This window comes from Limulus polyphemus, unplaced genomic scaffold (genome assembly GCF_000517525.1).
Source record: "Limulus polyphemus unplaced genomic scaffold, Limulus_polyphemus-2.1.2 Scaffold851, whole genome shotgun sequence".
Lineage (NCBI taxonomy): Eukaryota > Metazoa > Arthropoda > Merostomata > Xiphosura > Limulidae > Limulus > Limulus polyphemus.
In genome coordinates, this window is record NW_013666461.1 from 113,151 (window position 1) to 129,479 (window position 16,329).

Here is a 16,329-nt window from a genome sequence, read left to right on the forward strand (position 1 = left end):
GATTTACTGAATGTGTATTACCTACAGGAATTCTAGCTTTACCAGTAGCTACCCTTTAAAGTATGCGAATCTTCTTAAGGCATCCACTCAAAACATGGTCCTCACTTTGATGGTTGAAACCTCCATTATCCCGATGAATGTTTCCTATTACGACAGACTTGTTCAGAGTGAAACTTGTCATTATAGTGACAAATGCCGAATATTATGAGTGAGTTTTATTCGGTATGGTATTGTAGTTCAAATACTACTGATCACATTGTATTATGTTATATATATAGATATTTTTATGTTCATAATCATTCTCAAAGATGGAACATTAGATTTATTGTTTTCGAAAATATAATTTTATTTTTATTTTCGAATAACATAAACATTTTTGTGTAATACAGAAACAACTTTAACTTTACATAAATAAGAAGAAAACCTTTATTTAAATCTCAAAAGCGCTACATTAGAAACTAGTTTAATTAACGTGAATCTACAAGCTGAACGCCAGTGAAAGATAAAGCAGTTTGATACCTATTTTATCTTCTGATCGTTGGAAATTTGTTTGGATAATTCTTACTATGAGAAGCATCTGTACAACATTAAAAATAAAGCTTGTTATTAGCAGTGGATTACATTTTTGTTATTCAGTATTTTCAACCAGAGAGACTCTTCCTTTATGCGACACGTGGGTTGAGCGGTCAGGTCTGGGATTCCTAGGCTCAGGCACCTTTAATTTAGAATTGCTGATAAATTAAAAGCACCCGCCGCCTACTCGACTATTCTTAGCCGGATAATAGAATTGACTGTTACAATTGAAAAATAGCTACAGTTGAAAATGCGGAGCGCTCGAACCTTGAATCTTGAAATGTTAGTGATTAATTTACATTTAAGAATTATTGAGAGGGAAATATTTTGTGATAAAAAGGTAACTGAAGAACCCAAGTGGTTGTTAAGTAGCACTAATGAGTTAGTTTCTTACATAAAATGTTCTAGTACTGATTTGGTTTATTAGTATAAAATTATGAATGTGAATACTTATCTATTTGTTATTTTGCCAGATATTTTCATCGGGATCTATAAGGTATTTATCTTACGTTATTCTTAGAGTTTTGAAAATGTAATAAAAAAGTCGTGTTTGTTTGAAGTTAAGCACAAAGCTACACAACGGGTATCGAAACCCGATTATTAGCGTTGTAAATCCGCAGACATACCACTGTGCCACTGGGGGGGGCGAAAAAAAAAGATAGTCGTGTTAGCAAAGATTATGTTTATAAATTATATATAATGAACTGCTATTTACATATCTGTATATTTAAGTATATGTTATTTTACATTTCTACCGCAAGTTCAAAAAAATAACACTTCTGTTATACTATTCAACTGTAGAATATATGACGTCCATGCAATAAAGAATAGAGTAAGCACGAAAACGGAAACGTCCTGGAATGTATATAAAATTAACGTACCCAGACTTAATATTCTCCGGATCAAATGTAATTAGGTAATACCACACAACGTGTAATAGACTTGTAACAAGTAGAGGTTCTTGTGTTTCTACGTGAGTTAATTTTTTTTTCCCTTTTCCAATGCCTAGTATAATTAATAGTGTGGGCAACTGGGAGGCCTGATGACCAGTGATTTTCATTCTGACCGAGCTGCTAGCGTATGAGAGATACGTATAGCAGAACATGTAAAAACATGCTGCTATGATAATCTCGATGTTCGCAACTGACGTAGCAAACATAATCCCAAATCGTGCGGTGTTCATAACGATACGTATTCGAGGTCGATAACGAACAGGCGCTCAAGTACGAGGATCGCTCATTCAGTATAAAGCAGCTGGCCTAACTCACGACAAGACTTAGAGAAACAGTTCATAAGAAGAACGAGGATCGTTCTTTAGAGAAACTGTCCAGTAAGTATTTAATAACATTAGTTCATAGAAACTGTGGGAGTAAATTATTTTTTGTTGGGCATTCGACTCATTCTCTCGTATTTCCTATTATTTTAACTGATCTAAGTAAACGTTAAAACATATATGTAAAAAGAAGCAGGCATAATGAGAAATTTTACTCACAACATAATGAACCGGATCAGCAAAATATCATTTAATAAATTTTTACAGCAGCACAACAACAAAACAAAATGAAAGTAAAAAAGGAGTAGATAATAGGATAAGTATTGAGGTTGTGGCCAAAAGAAACATTAAGCTAAGGTTTAAGTGATGGAGGATCTTTTTATGTATAAATCAGAGTTATCCGTCCAACACCGTGTCACAAACTGTTCTGAGAAATTGGCTAAAGTAATTTGAATAACATTTATTAGAGAGAGATTCAGATAGACTTCCTCCTACCCCCACCAAAGATGGAGTTTTAATGGATAAGCAATCCAACAAACGGTTCGAGTTTCACATGCATTTCAATTTTATCGCCTTAGTGCCGTTAACGAGTGCTCAATGGAACAAGAATGTTCGTAACAAAATACATGAAGCCAACGTCAAACGAATGTGACGTGTAATGCCGCACGTAGCTCGGGTACCTTTACATAGGACGATGAGTTGGTGTTCTACGGCTCAAGATAATAGAAGGGAGCGACCCACGTCCCAATTCATAGCATTACTTTTGTTAGGTCTTACTAATAAAACATAAAGTAAATATTATTTGCATTCGAAAATAAATAAAACCCTGATAACTCATGATAGAAAAATGATGTAGCGCATAGATGAAGAGAATATAAATTTAAAAAAAAGATCAGAAGAAAAGGAAATTACCTTCAAAATATCGCTTACTGTATCTACAAGTAGCAATATGCATATTACATAAAAATCTATAAGTAGAACGCGTGAATTCGGGGTAATAATTTATCTTTCTTATTGTTTCTGAAAGCACCACACGTCAATATGAACGTTTAGGGCTTACAAGTCTAATTAACCATCATAGAACACTCTGTTTTGCATAACTCTAATAGCCTTTGTATAAACTGTAATGTGCAAAAAATCATAAAACTTTGAGCTAGTTTTTGTTTGTCATAAAACCGTTGTTGTCGACAGAAGTTTTTCGATTGCCAGGGGGACTCGTAATCTCGTGTTCTCTGGTTTCCACCAAACTCTGTGTGAGACTTTGCTTCGAACTTCAAATTATGATAAGCATTGTAAATTTAAAGATAGAATAATACTGGCTTTCAAATTATGATAAGGATTCACTTCTTCAAAGCAGTAAAGTGCAATTTATAGGCTTCGGCCCACTTCCTTCAATAATATTTACCCTATTTGTTTATACACCAGAATACCTCACTAACTTTCTGAAACCGTACAACTACCCACTTCCTCTCTTGAGCTGAAGACGTTTTTCCATAAATCACTTATTTTATTTTTTCTAAGCGAAGTGTAATAATCATATACAAGACCAGCAAATGAATTATTATAGCGGTAAAGAGAGCAGGAAGAGGGCTTATTATTGCCGGAGATGGCTCACATTTCCGCTAACTTTACTCTGCACTGTGGGAAACTAGAAGATTCCTAGGAATTCTGTAGAAGGTTAAGTCAGTTTTAAGGGGACCTCGAATCTCTGTATTGAATCTTTAAACTCCGAACTAAACTAGGGTTTTCGACCAGATTTAAATTTATACGAAAAAAATGTATTGCAATAGAGTATTGTAATGTATTGTAATCAAACGTATTCCAACTATTCGTATTTGAAATTGAAGTTATGTTTTCAAATTTTGAACTAATTCAAAGCTAAGCGATGTAATAAAACACGACGATGTATTCCTATTTGATCATAAAACATTCTAGAACAAAGATGGTATAAAAACATAAAGATAACGCGCTAGAAATGTCAAAAGAGCTTTCACGTCATCGCATCATTATTTTCCTAAAGTCAGTTGTTGTCAGATATTTCTAGCACAAAGCTACTCAAAACTCTGTCCACCGCGGGGAATCGAAACCCGGATTTTAGCATTGTAAGTCCGGATACTCACCGCTAATCTACCGGTGGACTTTAAAGTCAGAAGCCAAGTAATGGTAAGGCCTAATATTTATTCATTTTCGTGTGTTAATTACACTGTTCAACGATCAGTCTTGTAATTCTCTTGTATAGAAATGAGGCAGACATTTGTTCTTGCTACGTATTGATATGCGGCAGATATCTGTCGCTATTACGTATAGAAATGAGGCAGACATTTGTTCTTGCTACGTATTGAAATGCGGCAGATATCTGTCGCTTCTATGTATAGAAATGAGGCAGACATTTGTTCTTGCTACGTATTGAAATGCGGCAGATATCTGTCGCTACTACGTATAGAAATGAGGCAGACATTTGTTCTTGCTACGTATTGAAATGCGGCAGATATCTGTCGCTACTACGTATAGAAATGAGGCAGACATTTGTTGTTACTACGCATAAAGAGAGTGTTGTTACTTTCCCAAACATCGTTTCTTGCATCAAGATTTTACTGCTTAGAACAAGTACATTCTACCACAGGTTTAGTTTTTCTTTACGAAATTAGAGTTTTGTCTTTATGTGCATTCTATTTTAAGATTTGCCATATCCGGAGTATGGACCTAGAGAGTATTTAGATCGACTCTCCGTGATAGTTAATTGGTACTAAACAGATTGTTTGTTTGTTGAATTTCGCTCAAAACTTCGGGAGCGTTATCTGGGTTAACCGTTCCTAATTGAAAAGTGATAGACTAGGTGGAAGTAAACTAGTCAATACCACCCACCGCCAACTTTTAGGCTCCTTTTTTTTTACTAACGAAAAGTTAGATTGACAGTCACATTATAACCCCCACACGGCTGAAAGGATGAGCATGTCCGGTGACGGGATTTGACCCATAGATTGTGAGTTGAACACACTAACCACAATGTCATGCCAGGCCCAAACCCGTGTAGACTTAACAACATCTGTGTGTGTATGTGTGAGAGTATACTCGTGACTGTTTCTTTCATTGAAGTTTGATTTTTTTTATTTCAAAAGAATTACTGAATGTAATCTGGAAATTTCTCTAGGTTTCGTTGGACGCAACGTACCACCACGTTTTGCATTATCTGTGTCTGGCCTTTTAAATTTTATAGATAAAAGTCTAGAAGACAAAATAAAAAAACAATCTAGTTTATTGAAATGAGTTACATAAAACTACATGTCAAAGTTCCTTAAAATGAGTTACATAAAACTACACGTAAAGTTCCTTAAGTAAGTTACATAAAACTACACGTCAAAGTTCCTTAAAATGAGTTTCATAAAACTATACGTCAATGTTCCTTAAAATAAGTTACATAAAACCCCACGTCAAAGTATTTTAAAATGAGTTACATAAAACTACACGTCAAAGTTCCTTAAAATGAGTTACATAAAAGTACACGTAAAGTTTGTTAAAATGAGTTACATAAAACTACACGTCAAAGTTCGTTAAATAAGTTACATAAAACTACATGTCAATGTTTCATAAAATGAGTTACATAAAACTACACGTCAAAGTTCCTTAAAATGAGTTACATACAACTACATGTAAAGTTTTTAAAATAAGTTACATAAAACCCCACGTCAAAGTACCTTAAAATGAGTTATATAAAACTGCACGTCAAAGTTCCTTAAGTTACATAAAACTACACGTAAAGTACCTTAAAATAAGTTACATAAAACCCCACGTCAAAGTACCTTAAAATGAGTTATATAAAACTGCACGTCAAAGTTCCTTAAAATGAGTTACATAAAACTACACGTCAAAGTTCCTTAAAATGAGTTACATACAACTACATGTAAAGATTTTTGAAATAGGTTCCGTAAAACTACACGTGAAAGTTCCTTAAAATAAGTTACATAAAACTACACGTAAAGATCCTTAAAATAAGTTACATAAAATTACATGTCATAGTTCCTTAAAATGAGTTACATAAAACTACACGTCAAAGTTTCTTAAAATGAGTTACATAAAACTACATGTCAATGTTCCATAAAGTAAGTTACATAAAACTACGCGTCAAAGTTCCTTAAAATCAATTACATAAAACTATATGTCAAAGTTCCTTAAAATGAGTTACATAAAACTACACGTCAAAATTCCTTAAAATGAGTTACATAAAACCCCACGTCAAAGCTCCTTAAAACATATTACATAAAACTGCACGTCAAAGTTCCTTAAAACATATTACATAAAACTACACGTCAAAGGTCCTTAAAATGAGTTACATTAAACTACATGTCAAAGTTCTTTAAGTAAGTTACATAAAACTGCATGTCAAAGTTCCTCAAAATGAATTTCATAAAACTACACTTAAAGTTCCTTAAAATAAGCTACATAAAACTACATGTCAAAGGTTCTTAAAATGAGTTACATGAAATTACATATAAATATTCCATGAAATGAGTTACATAAAACTACACGTCAAAGTTTCTTAAAATGAATTACATACAACGACTCGTAAAGTTCCTTAAAAAAGTTATCTAAAACTACATGTCAAAGTTCCTTAAAATTATTTTTTTCTTTGGGTATTTTCACACACACATGGTTAAGTCAATGTAGGTTAAAGGTAAACTATCTTCCTTCTTGTTTTGTCTCTACTGTAGTACAGTAAAATATTGTGAATATATAAAGCCAGAAAGTGTATGGTAGTCTGGTAGCCTTCACTTTATATTAAAAAATTACTATGTATACCCACTGTCTGTTTGATATTTCAGTCTTAACTTACTTTTATGAACTTCAAGATAGTTTGAAACAAAAATTCCTTTTTTGTCGTTGGTTTTAGCACACAGTGCAATTGGGTGTACTTTGTCTTTCACCTGCCAAACTCTGTCGGAAATATTTTATTAAATACAATAAGTTGACAGTAAGAGGGAATTGAGTGCAATGGACCAGAAGCTTCATTTCTTTTCTCTTTACAAGACTAAATATTTCACTATCCACGTTTGATTAAAAGAAAATAATATTGATTTTATTTCACAACTATCTTATTTATACAACGCCTGATAGTGTGATGTAATAGATTTCATGTAACACCGAAGTTGATGATATAATCTATTACGTTTCTGTTTTGTGCAACGTTTAACTTGGCAAATGTGATGTAACATCTTTTATTTTGTAAAACACTCAAGCTGGTGATGTGGTTCACCACTTTTGTTTTACACAACATCCAAATTGACAATATTACTGTATGTATACTTTGTTATTTTCCTATAATGTATTTTTGTAACTGCATTTTTCGTGCTGTATCATTGTAATAATAACTAGTCTTGTTGCGAGTGACAGGCAAGCCATAAAAAGCTTCTATAACAATTTTATCTTATAGCCCAGGACATAAAAGACCTTTTAAGGGGTGACCCGGACAAAATTAGAAAGAACTGAAGTTTGACACAAATCTAACATGGAACATAGTATGTAAGATATCAAAAGTCCCTAAGAATCCGACCCTTTTCCCCCTATCTTCCCCGATCCTTCTAGTTGAGGAATTCTGATTTTTTTTTTTGCAAACGAAATTCGATACCTCAGCAATGGAATGAACAGTATGACGAAACAAAACATATTTACTGTGTACACAAAGGGATATCAAAATACGTTTATTATAGGGCTCTTTCTCTTATAGGGAGCTGACAAAAATGTTCAAAGTTTCATTGCTATTACTTTCTTATACATTATTTTCATTGTTTTCATATAAGCACCGGGTTTTGATACTCCTGACGGGAACAGCACAGATATCTCATTGTTGTGTATGTTTGTGCTTAACAACAAACAAACTTTTCATATAAATCAACAAAGTCTGGGATGAAAATAAGAGATCGAGTTGTCACAAATAACCCTCAGCATTATAAATAAGGTAATATGTGTACTTTAAGGCCGTACTTAGCTTAAGTAATACATAAGCTATGAATTATCACAACTACTATGTATAATAATGTCTTATTTCAACATGGAGAAAAATAGTCCATTATTTCTGTTTATCAATCAGCTTTTAACGTACAAAGCGTCGTTTGGCTAATGCCTACCCAGTACGTCGAAACCTTGAATGACTACGTTTCATACGTATTGTCACACAGTAACACCAACACCATAGTTCAATGACTATCCTTATAAACGCACCATTGTCAAAAATCAGCCAAGAGAACCTCAGACGAAATAAGATTTAATGGCAGCATCCAAACAACAACTATACAAACCGATTTCCAATAAAAAGCAAGTAATATCAGCAGTGAAATAACGCTTGGTAGCCGCTAATGTTGATGTGTAGATGGCAGAAGAAGATGCCAATTTATCAATAGTTACCGTGGCTTTGGAGAGGTCAGCGAGTGGAAATGCGATAGCAGTTGGTCAAGACAACAATCCACTGATACTAACGGTTGCGCTTGCTTGTGCGAATGGTGCGTTGTGTTTTCAAAATCAGCAAAAACTAACAAACCCAGCACAACATATTGTATTCTAATGCTTACAGAGTTTTTTTTTTAAGTGACGCACAACTCTTTGCTGCTCTTGCCATAATGGGATGTGATACCAATTTTATTCTATCGCAAAGGCAAACTGAAGGCCTTACAGGTCTTAACGACGAATCCTGACCGACAGGAACGATGGTCCGGCATGGCCAGGTGATTTTGGCGCTTGACTCGCAATCTGAGGGTCGCGGGTTCAAATTCCCGTTCCACAAACATGCTCGTCCTTTCATCCGTGTGGGCGTTATAAGGTAACGGTCAATCCCAATTTTCGTTGATAAAAGAGTAGCCCAAGAGTTGGTGGGAGGTAGTGGTGACTAGCTGCCTTTCCTCTAGTCTTTAACTGCTAAATTTGGGACGGCTAGCGCGGATAGCCCTCGTGTAGCTTTGCAAAAACATGCTCGCCCTTTTAGCCGTGGGGACGTTATAATGTGAAAGTCAATCCCACTTTTCGTTGGTAAAAGAGTAACCCAAGAGTTGGCGGGAGGTGGTGATAACTATCTGCCGACAGGAACGAATACAGAAATGATGCTGCAAAGAAACACGTTGCCACTGCAGGTGATGCAATATATTTCAATATGGTATACATTGATAACCTTTTTGAGATAAATGCAGAACTATCCTGGAAAATTAAATTTGACCTGGCTACTTTGCCATATCAAGCGCTGCTGCTCAACAACTTTCTCTTCGTGTATACTTGCAACTACAACAGTGGTTGGGAAACCATCCTGAGGCAACCAATTGGGGTTTGGAAACTTGAACATGGTTCTTTGATTCTTATCCCATCTCTCTTACTGTTAGAGCCAGCGCTTGAAGAGCTTTTAAGTTTGGTTTCGTGCAACTGTAAGACAGAATGCAAACAGCTCTGTGGATGTCGCAGAGAAGAGTTTCTCTGTTCGTTTATGTAGAGGCTTGTCTTCTAGTAATGTACCTGAATTTATTGCACGTTGTCAGGGAGACGATCACAATCCTGATGAGATCTTTCATCTGCACTAGAAACGGATGTTGACGATAAGATTAAAGAATTTATTGCAAAGATGCAGGAAAACTCCGGGGAAGAATCGGGGCCTACAATTACTAAAAGACCACGAGAATAGCATGTATTAATTATTCTCTCTGTATTCAGTGATGAAATGACAACGGCATTGTATACATCCCCATTAGCGTATAAGATAAAATTTATAATAATGTATAATACAATAACATGCAAGTCATCTAATAAATGTGTTGTGATTCTCTACATTTTATATAATAAATCTTTTTTTTTATTTCACCATTCTATGTCATACTGCTTGCTGAGATATCGCATTTCAAAAGTGTTTGTGTGTATATATGTGTGTGATAGTTCGTGGTCAGTAAGAGTCAGATACTTGGGGACTTTTGTTATGCTAAACAGTGTGTTTAATTCTGTGTGCCAAATGTCAGCTATCTCCTAATTTTTTCTTGTCATGTGTCTAGGTATCCTCGTCTTGTTATGTGTCTACGCATCCTCGTCTTGTCTTGTGTCTACGTATCCTCGTCTTGTCATGTGTCTACGTATCCTCGTCTTGTTATGGCTCTAGGTATCCTCGCTGTTAGCGATGTTTCAGGCCCTTATCTCATCAAGCAAAGTTTATCAAAATAAATAGTAATCAAGAACAACAAAATCATACAATTACTTCAGTACACATACAACTACGCGCCTAATTATATTTACGCAAACACTCTGACCATTGACAACATGTAAAAAAAAACGTTTTTGTAACTTGAATTACAACGGCATCTAACAAGCCATTATTTGTGAATAAGGTGTACAGTAAAATGACTAGTAGTTTTTGCTGAACTTTTGAGAAATAAAGAGTGTGATTAACAGTTTTTATTAAACGTTTTGAGTAACTAATAATTTCTTGATAAAAGGCTTTTGATGTGAAATGATATGTAAAATTATCTGGACCAAACATTACTAAAATGAATAGGAAAGGTGTTTCAGAATCAGAATTTTTTGTTAAGTGTAAAGCTACGCAAAGCGCTATCTGTGCTCTGCCCATCATGGGTATTGAAACCCAGTTTTTATCATTACAAACCCATTGATTTACCGCTGAGCCACCGGAGGGCAAATCAGAAAGAAAACTCAATAATCCGAGCGATTTTACAAAGTGGTCTTTCCTTCATCAGAGGTAAATGAAGCGAAATCGCTCGGGTTATTGTTTTTGTTGCTTGCTTTCTGATGAAATATCACATGTAAAAATGGTGTTTATTATTTCAAGACTTGTATTTGAAAGAAATTTATATTTTCACAGAAAAAAAAATTATTTTGCGCAAATCTGCAAAATGTGCAGTCTGCGCAGTTTCCTCCGTGGTAGATCGAACCCCGAATTTTAGCATTATAAGCTCTCAAGAGCTTTTGTAAAATCTGTCTTTATATATTAACGTATAATGTGAATAATTATAACATTGACCAGTTGTATTAGTTTAACCATTTTGAAGTCATGATTGTTTCAGAGATAAAATATTTATGATAGAATCATAATTACTATTACAACTTTGACGCAGAAATTACTCATAATCCTTTTGGTTTAGAAATGTTATTTGTTAGAAGAATATTACCACTTTCCTTCTTTAGCTCTTGGGTAATTTAACAACATTTATTTTCTAAAACTTTTGTGCGTGTTGATAAAAACACTAAAGTTACGTAAATTATTTTGTAGCAGTCAGAAATAGCCCGTAACTTCTGCCAGGTCTTAAGTTTGTAACGCACGTTTGTTACTTTGACTTAGACCTTTTAAATATTTTCGCAAACAGTTTGTGTTCGTAGTTAGAAATTTTTATCTGCTCCAGATTTCGTAAAAATGTAGACATTATGTTCCAAGGTGTTTTTCTTAAACTAAATACTTATAAACAATGATTATCAACCATAGTAAAAACCCTATTCAGAGTCTGACTTCAAAATATTGAAATCGATGCAGAAACTTGAGTTTTCAAAGAGTGAACTTATTTTTTCTTCCCTTATTAGCGGGTCTTTCCTCACTTTTGTTGAGTCACACATAAAAAACTACGTTAAATGCATTGCATATACAAAATTTTAAAGATAATGTTTCATTGATTATGTTGTTTGAGACTTTCTTTCTTTATTTTATTTTTAGGATTTTTGTTGCAAAACTACACAAAAGCTAGTTGTGCAAAACCGACCTTAATTTTGAACTGATAGACTAGATTGCAAGGGAGCTTCAACAGCACTCACTGTCAGCTCTCGGTCTACTTTTGTGCGGCAAGGTGGCGCGAACTAGAAACACGCGAATTCACTATTGTCAACAATTGTTTGAGACACTATTGTTTGGCACGGCATGACCAGGTAGTTAGGGTGCTCGACTCGCAATCTTTGGGTCGCGGGTTCGAATCTCCGTTACACCAAATACGCTCGCCCTTTCAGCCGTGGGGGCGTTATACTGTGACGGTCAATCCCACTATTCGTTGGTAAGAGAGTAGCCCAAGAGTTGGCGGTGGGTGCTGATGACTAGCTGATTTCCCTCTAGTCTTACACTGCTAAATTAGGGACGGCTAGCGCAGATAGCCCTTGAGTGGCTTTGCGCGAAATCCATAACAAACAAACACTATTGTTTCTTAACGTTTTTAATGCTTCATTTGTGTCTTTTCGTCGCTTTCTTAAGAAAAGTAGAATCTATACTGAAAAACTAACACGTGTGTATATTAGCTTATTATATATATATATTACCTGTTATTATTCTTGAAATATATTAATACGTTTACCCATTACTTTATCAACCCGAAATCAGAAGAAGCTATTGATCAAATCTTTGAGGATTTGAAGTTAATATAACTAAAAAGATGGTTTATTCTTAAGATACTGTTTCTAGTATTTCATCTTTGAGAAATCATGAAATATGATAAGTTAATGCGTTTTGTAAATATACAATTGCGGTAAAAAGTTTTACATCGAATTATAGTATAGAAAAGAAATCATTTACTAATGTTTATACCCTCAAGTTGAGTAGTACATAGTTTCTGCTTGAAACTTTCCTGCTCAATTTCGAACAATTAGTATTTTTAAAGAACAGTGGGCGATCGTTCTAGAAATTCAAATTGCACAAAAATGTAAATTTCGATTATTTTTATAGCCAACTATCGAGCTAGGAAAGGATGTTTTAAGAAAGCATCTTTCAAAACGCAAAGAGTGTAGTTTGTTTCTCAGAAGTACGTTGTGTTTTCATTATTTTATTAACAGAAATGTGTAGTTTGAATATTATTCTTATCGAAATTTTAATGCATCTATCTCCCAATAGATTCCTGTTTATGGAAAAATGAATGTAATCGTGCCATGAGAAAAACACACAAATACGATGAAACTGGCTGTCTTCTATAGAGATTGAACCGTTCACCTGAACTAACAACTTAGTATATGGTTCTACGTCAGCAAGCTTTTATCCAATCACAGTGCTGTACTTTATTACGTTGCCATGGTATCGAATACGTTTTCGCGAATCGTAGATGGCAAAATGAAGTTGACTGCTCATGTCACATTCCAATTTTCACTTGCGAGAAGAGAACACCAGGTACTGAAAGTATTTGTTAAAATCTGTACTCTTTAAGTGGCGTTTCACTAACGACGTGTATTACGGAACTGTAGCTCGCACTTTGTACAAACTTTTTTCTAAAAGACATTTCTAAGGGAAGAAATCTCAGATGTCACCATTCGACATTATTTAAAGAAGTTACTTAATGTTGCTGATTACATAAAAAATTCGTTTATATCTGATTCTCCTTAAAATACTTTCTAAGCGACATATTGATAATGAAAACTTCATCAGTAATTTGGTAGCTACAAAATACTCCAAGATGACGTCCACACTGTCTTCAACAATCTTTGAAAATCCTGTTTGTGAACCAACAAACAATACCACTTTTATTGATGGCACTACATCAGTTTGTAACTTAACAATGGATAATATAAACACCACTATTGCATTGCCAGAGCCATCGTACTACTCAATATACTATCGAATCATTGGAACTACATTTCTAGGATTAATATTCCTGATAGGCATCCTCGGTAACATCATGGTAGTTATGGTGGTAACTAAAAGCCGTAGCATGCTGACTCCTACCAACTGCTACCTTGTCAACTTATCCTTAGCTGATCTCATGGTCTTAGTAGCTTCTGTTCCCAACGAAGTTTTATCCTATTATTTGCTGGGAGACGAATGGATCTGGGGCCGAGTTGGTTGTGCTCTCTTCATATTTTTTCAGTATCTAGGGATCAATGCCTCATCCCTGTCCATCACAGCTTTCACAGTAGAACGGTATATCGCCATCTGCCATCCCATGAAAGCCCAGATGGTCTGTACCATTAATAGAGCCAAGAAGATTATTATTGGGGTTTGGGTGTTCGCCTGTCTTTACTGCTCCCCTTGGCTTTTCCTCACCAAGACCGTTCCTATCTTTTACAAGGGCCACGATAATATGGAGACCTGTACCTTTGCTCTTTCCAGAGAGTACTATCTGGGGTATTTTTTTGCTGACCTAGTTCTCTTCTACATCCTTCCGCTACTACTATCCTGTGTACTTTACAGTCTGATAGCAAGAATCTTATTCACTAGTGACATTCGCAGAAAAATGGCTAAAGAAGGGAACCCCCCAAGAGATTCAGCGAGGAACACCAACACAAGCGCTAGAGTACAGGTAATATATACTCTTTGGTACTTTTGTCTATTTACTAATTAAAGATTGATGTGCTATTCTAAGCTATAACAATAAGACACTGTGTAATTCCAAAAATAACACATTCAACAGTAAAGTGTAGGACTCCTAAATTGGCGAAACGAAAAAAACTTTTTAGGCGTAACAATTGCTTTAAATCATTACGTTTCATTTCAATTTTTTTTATCTTAGAATTGTTTTTAATTCGCTCTAATTTAGAATAAGTATTTATCTAATGTTTTAATTTCTGCATTGACTTTCAAACGCAAAACTTATGAGTGAAGAGATCCATACAGAAGAAACAAAAAGGTTCTGAAAAGCTTATATAGTTGTAAGCGTTTGCAGACGATTAACACATGGGAAATCCCAGGGTCCCGACATTTTTCTAGAAAAAAATGATGAATAAACAAGCATAGATGATTTTGTACTCAGTTGTGAAGCTCCGAAATGAGTAATAATAATTGTTTATTATTCTATAATTTTAATTTTTAATGAAAACTGGGGCGGTATATCTTTTAATGATGGTTGATGTTTATTATTAAGCTATCTGTGCTCTGTCCACCACGGGTATCGAAACCCGGTTTCGAGCGTTGCTAGTCCGCAGACATACCGCTGTGCCACTAGGAGCTATCCCTTAATATTATTAACATAACATTATGTTTAAAACAATAATGATATATTCATTTTATATATTAACAAATTATTAAGGAATTTCACATTACAATTAGACCTGTATATCATTAAGTTTATATTATGGTCTAAGAGTTGCAACCCATCACACTTTCCGGGATCCTTTATATTGTCCCTTTATATATATATACACACACATATATATAGATGAAGAGAAAGACAAATGACGTTTTCATAGTGCAAAGCTACAATGGGTTATCTGCACTCTGTCCATCGCTGGGAATCAAACCCTGTATTTGAGTGTTCATAAACTTGCTGTTGACCCGCCGGGCTGCACATAGAGAGGGTAAGAGAGTTAGAAGAAAGTGATATATAGTATAGGCGTAGGAACTTTCCTTGAAAATACATTTGATAAGGTAAACATTTCATGAAAGTTTAAGTACACAGCTGTGTTTGCCGATATATCATTGGAAAAAGAGAAACATGTTTGACACACTATACCTATAACTGTATCGCTATAGCTCTCTTTATACGACGGAAATGGTATTTAAATAAAGATTATCTGATTATACAGTGTGAGTTTTTCAAATGCTAATTTAACTATCTCAAAGGCATCGCCAATACAGTACCGTAGATTTTGTAATGTTGAATGCTTAACTCATGATTGTCTCTAGAAATACCGTATACTTTATAATTTCACATACTTAACTCATGATTGTCTCTAGAAATACCGTATACTTTATAATTTCACATACTTAACTCATTATTGTCTCTAGAAATACCGTATACTTTATAATTTCACACACTTAACTCATGATTGTCTCTAGAAATATCGTATACTTTATAATTTCACATACTTAACTCATGATTGTCTCTAGAAATATCGTATACTTTATAATTTCACATACTTAACTCATGATTGTCTCTAGAAATACCGTATACTTTATAATTTCACATACTTAATTCATAAATGTCGGTAGAGTGCATTCCATTCTATCTAACTTTAAATGCTAACTAATAATTGTTAGAACTATACCGTATAATGTATAACTTTAAATTCTAAACTAAAAATTGTCGGTACAATACCGTATACCTTATAACTTTAAAAGCTTAACTAATAATTGTTGGTATAATGTATAACTTTAAAATTGTCGGTACGATATCGTATACTTTATAACTTTAAACGCTTAACTAATAATTGTTGGTATAATGTATAACTTTAAATTTAAACTAAAAATTGTCGGTACAATACCGTATACCTTATAACTTTAAAAGCTTAACTAATAATTGTTGGTATAATGTATAACTTTAAATTTAAACTAAAAATTGTCGGTACAATACCGTATACCTTATAACTTGAAAAGCTTAACTAATAATTGTTGGTATAATGTATAACTTTAAATTTAAACTAAAAATTGTCGGTACAATACCGTATACTTTATAACTTTAAACGCTTAACTAATAATTGTTGGTATAATATCATATGATGTATAACTTTAATTCTAAACTAAAAATTATTTGTGCTTTGATTTGTCGTTTTTCATCCTTATATTTTTGTCGTTATATTTTCTCAAAACTCTGTGGTTTATTATTTATTTT

The 16,329-nt window shown here is 34.1% G+C and overlaps 1 protein-coding gene across 3 annotated transcripts in view; it reads left to right on the forward strand.

Moving 5' to 3' along the window:
- The first annotated feature begins 1,680 nt into the window (after positions 1 to 1,680).
- Positions 1,681 to 16,329, forward strand: part of LOC106460869 (thyrotropin-releasing hormone receptor-like) — a 25,129-nt gene continuing 10,480 nt past the window's right edge. Inside the window, exons 1-2 of one of the 3 annotated variants that reach the window (XM_013920621.2) lie at positions 1,681 to 1,903; positions 12,687 to 14,082. In XM_013920621.2, coding sequence (XP_013776075.1) covers positions 13,240 to 14,082 — 843 coding nt within the window. In that variant the 5' untranslated portion in view covers positions 1,681 to 1,903; positions 12,687 to 13,239. Of the gene's footprint in view, positions 1,904 to 3,938; positions 4,010 to 9,923; positions 9,969 to 12,686; positions 14,083 to 16,329 lie in introns of those variants that run through there. The other 2 variants (XM_022387676.1, XM_022387677.1) reach the window with 2 other exon arrangements.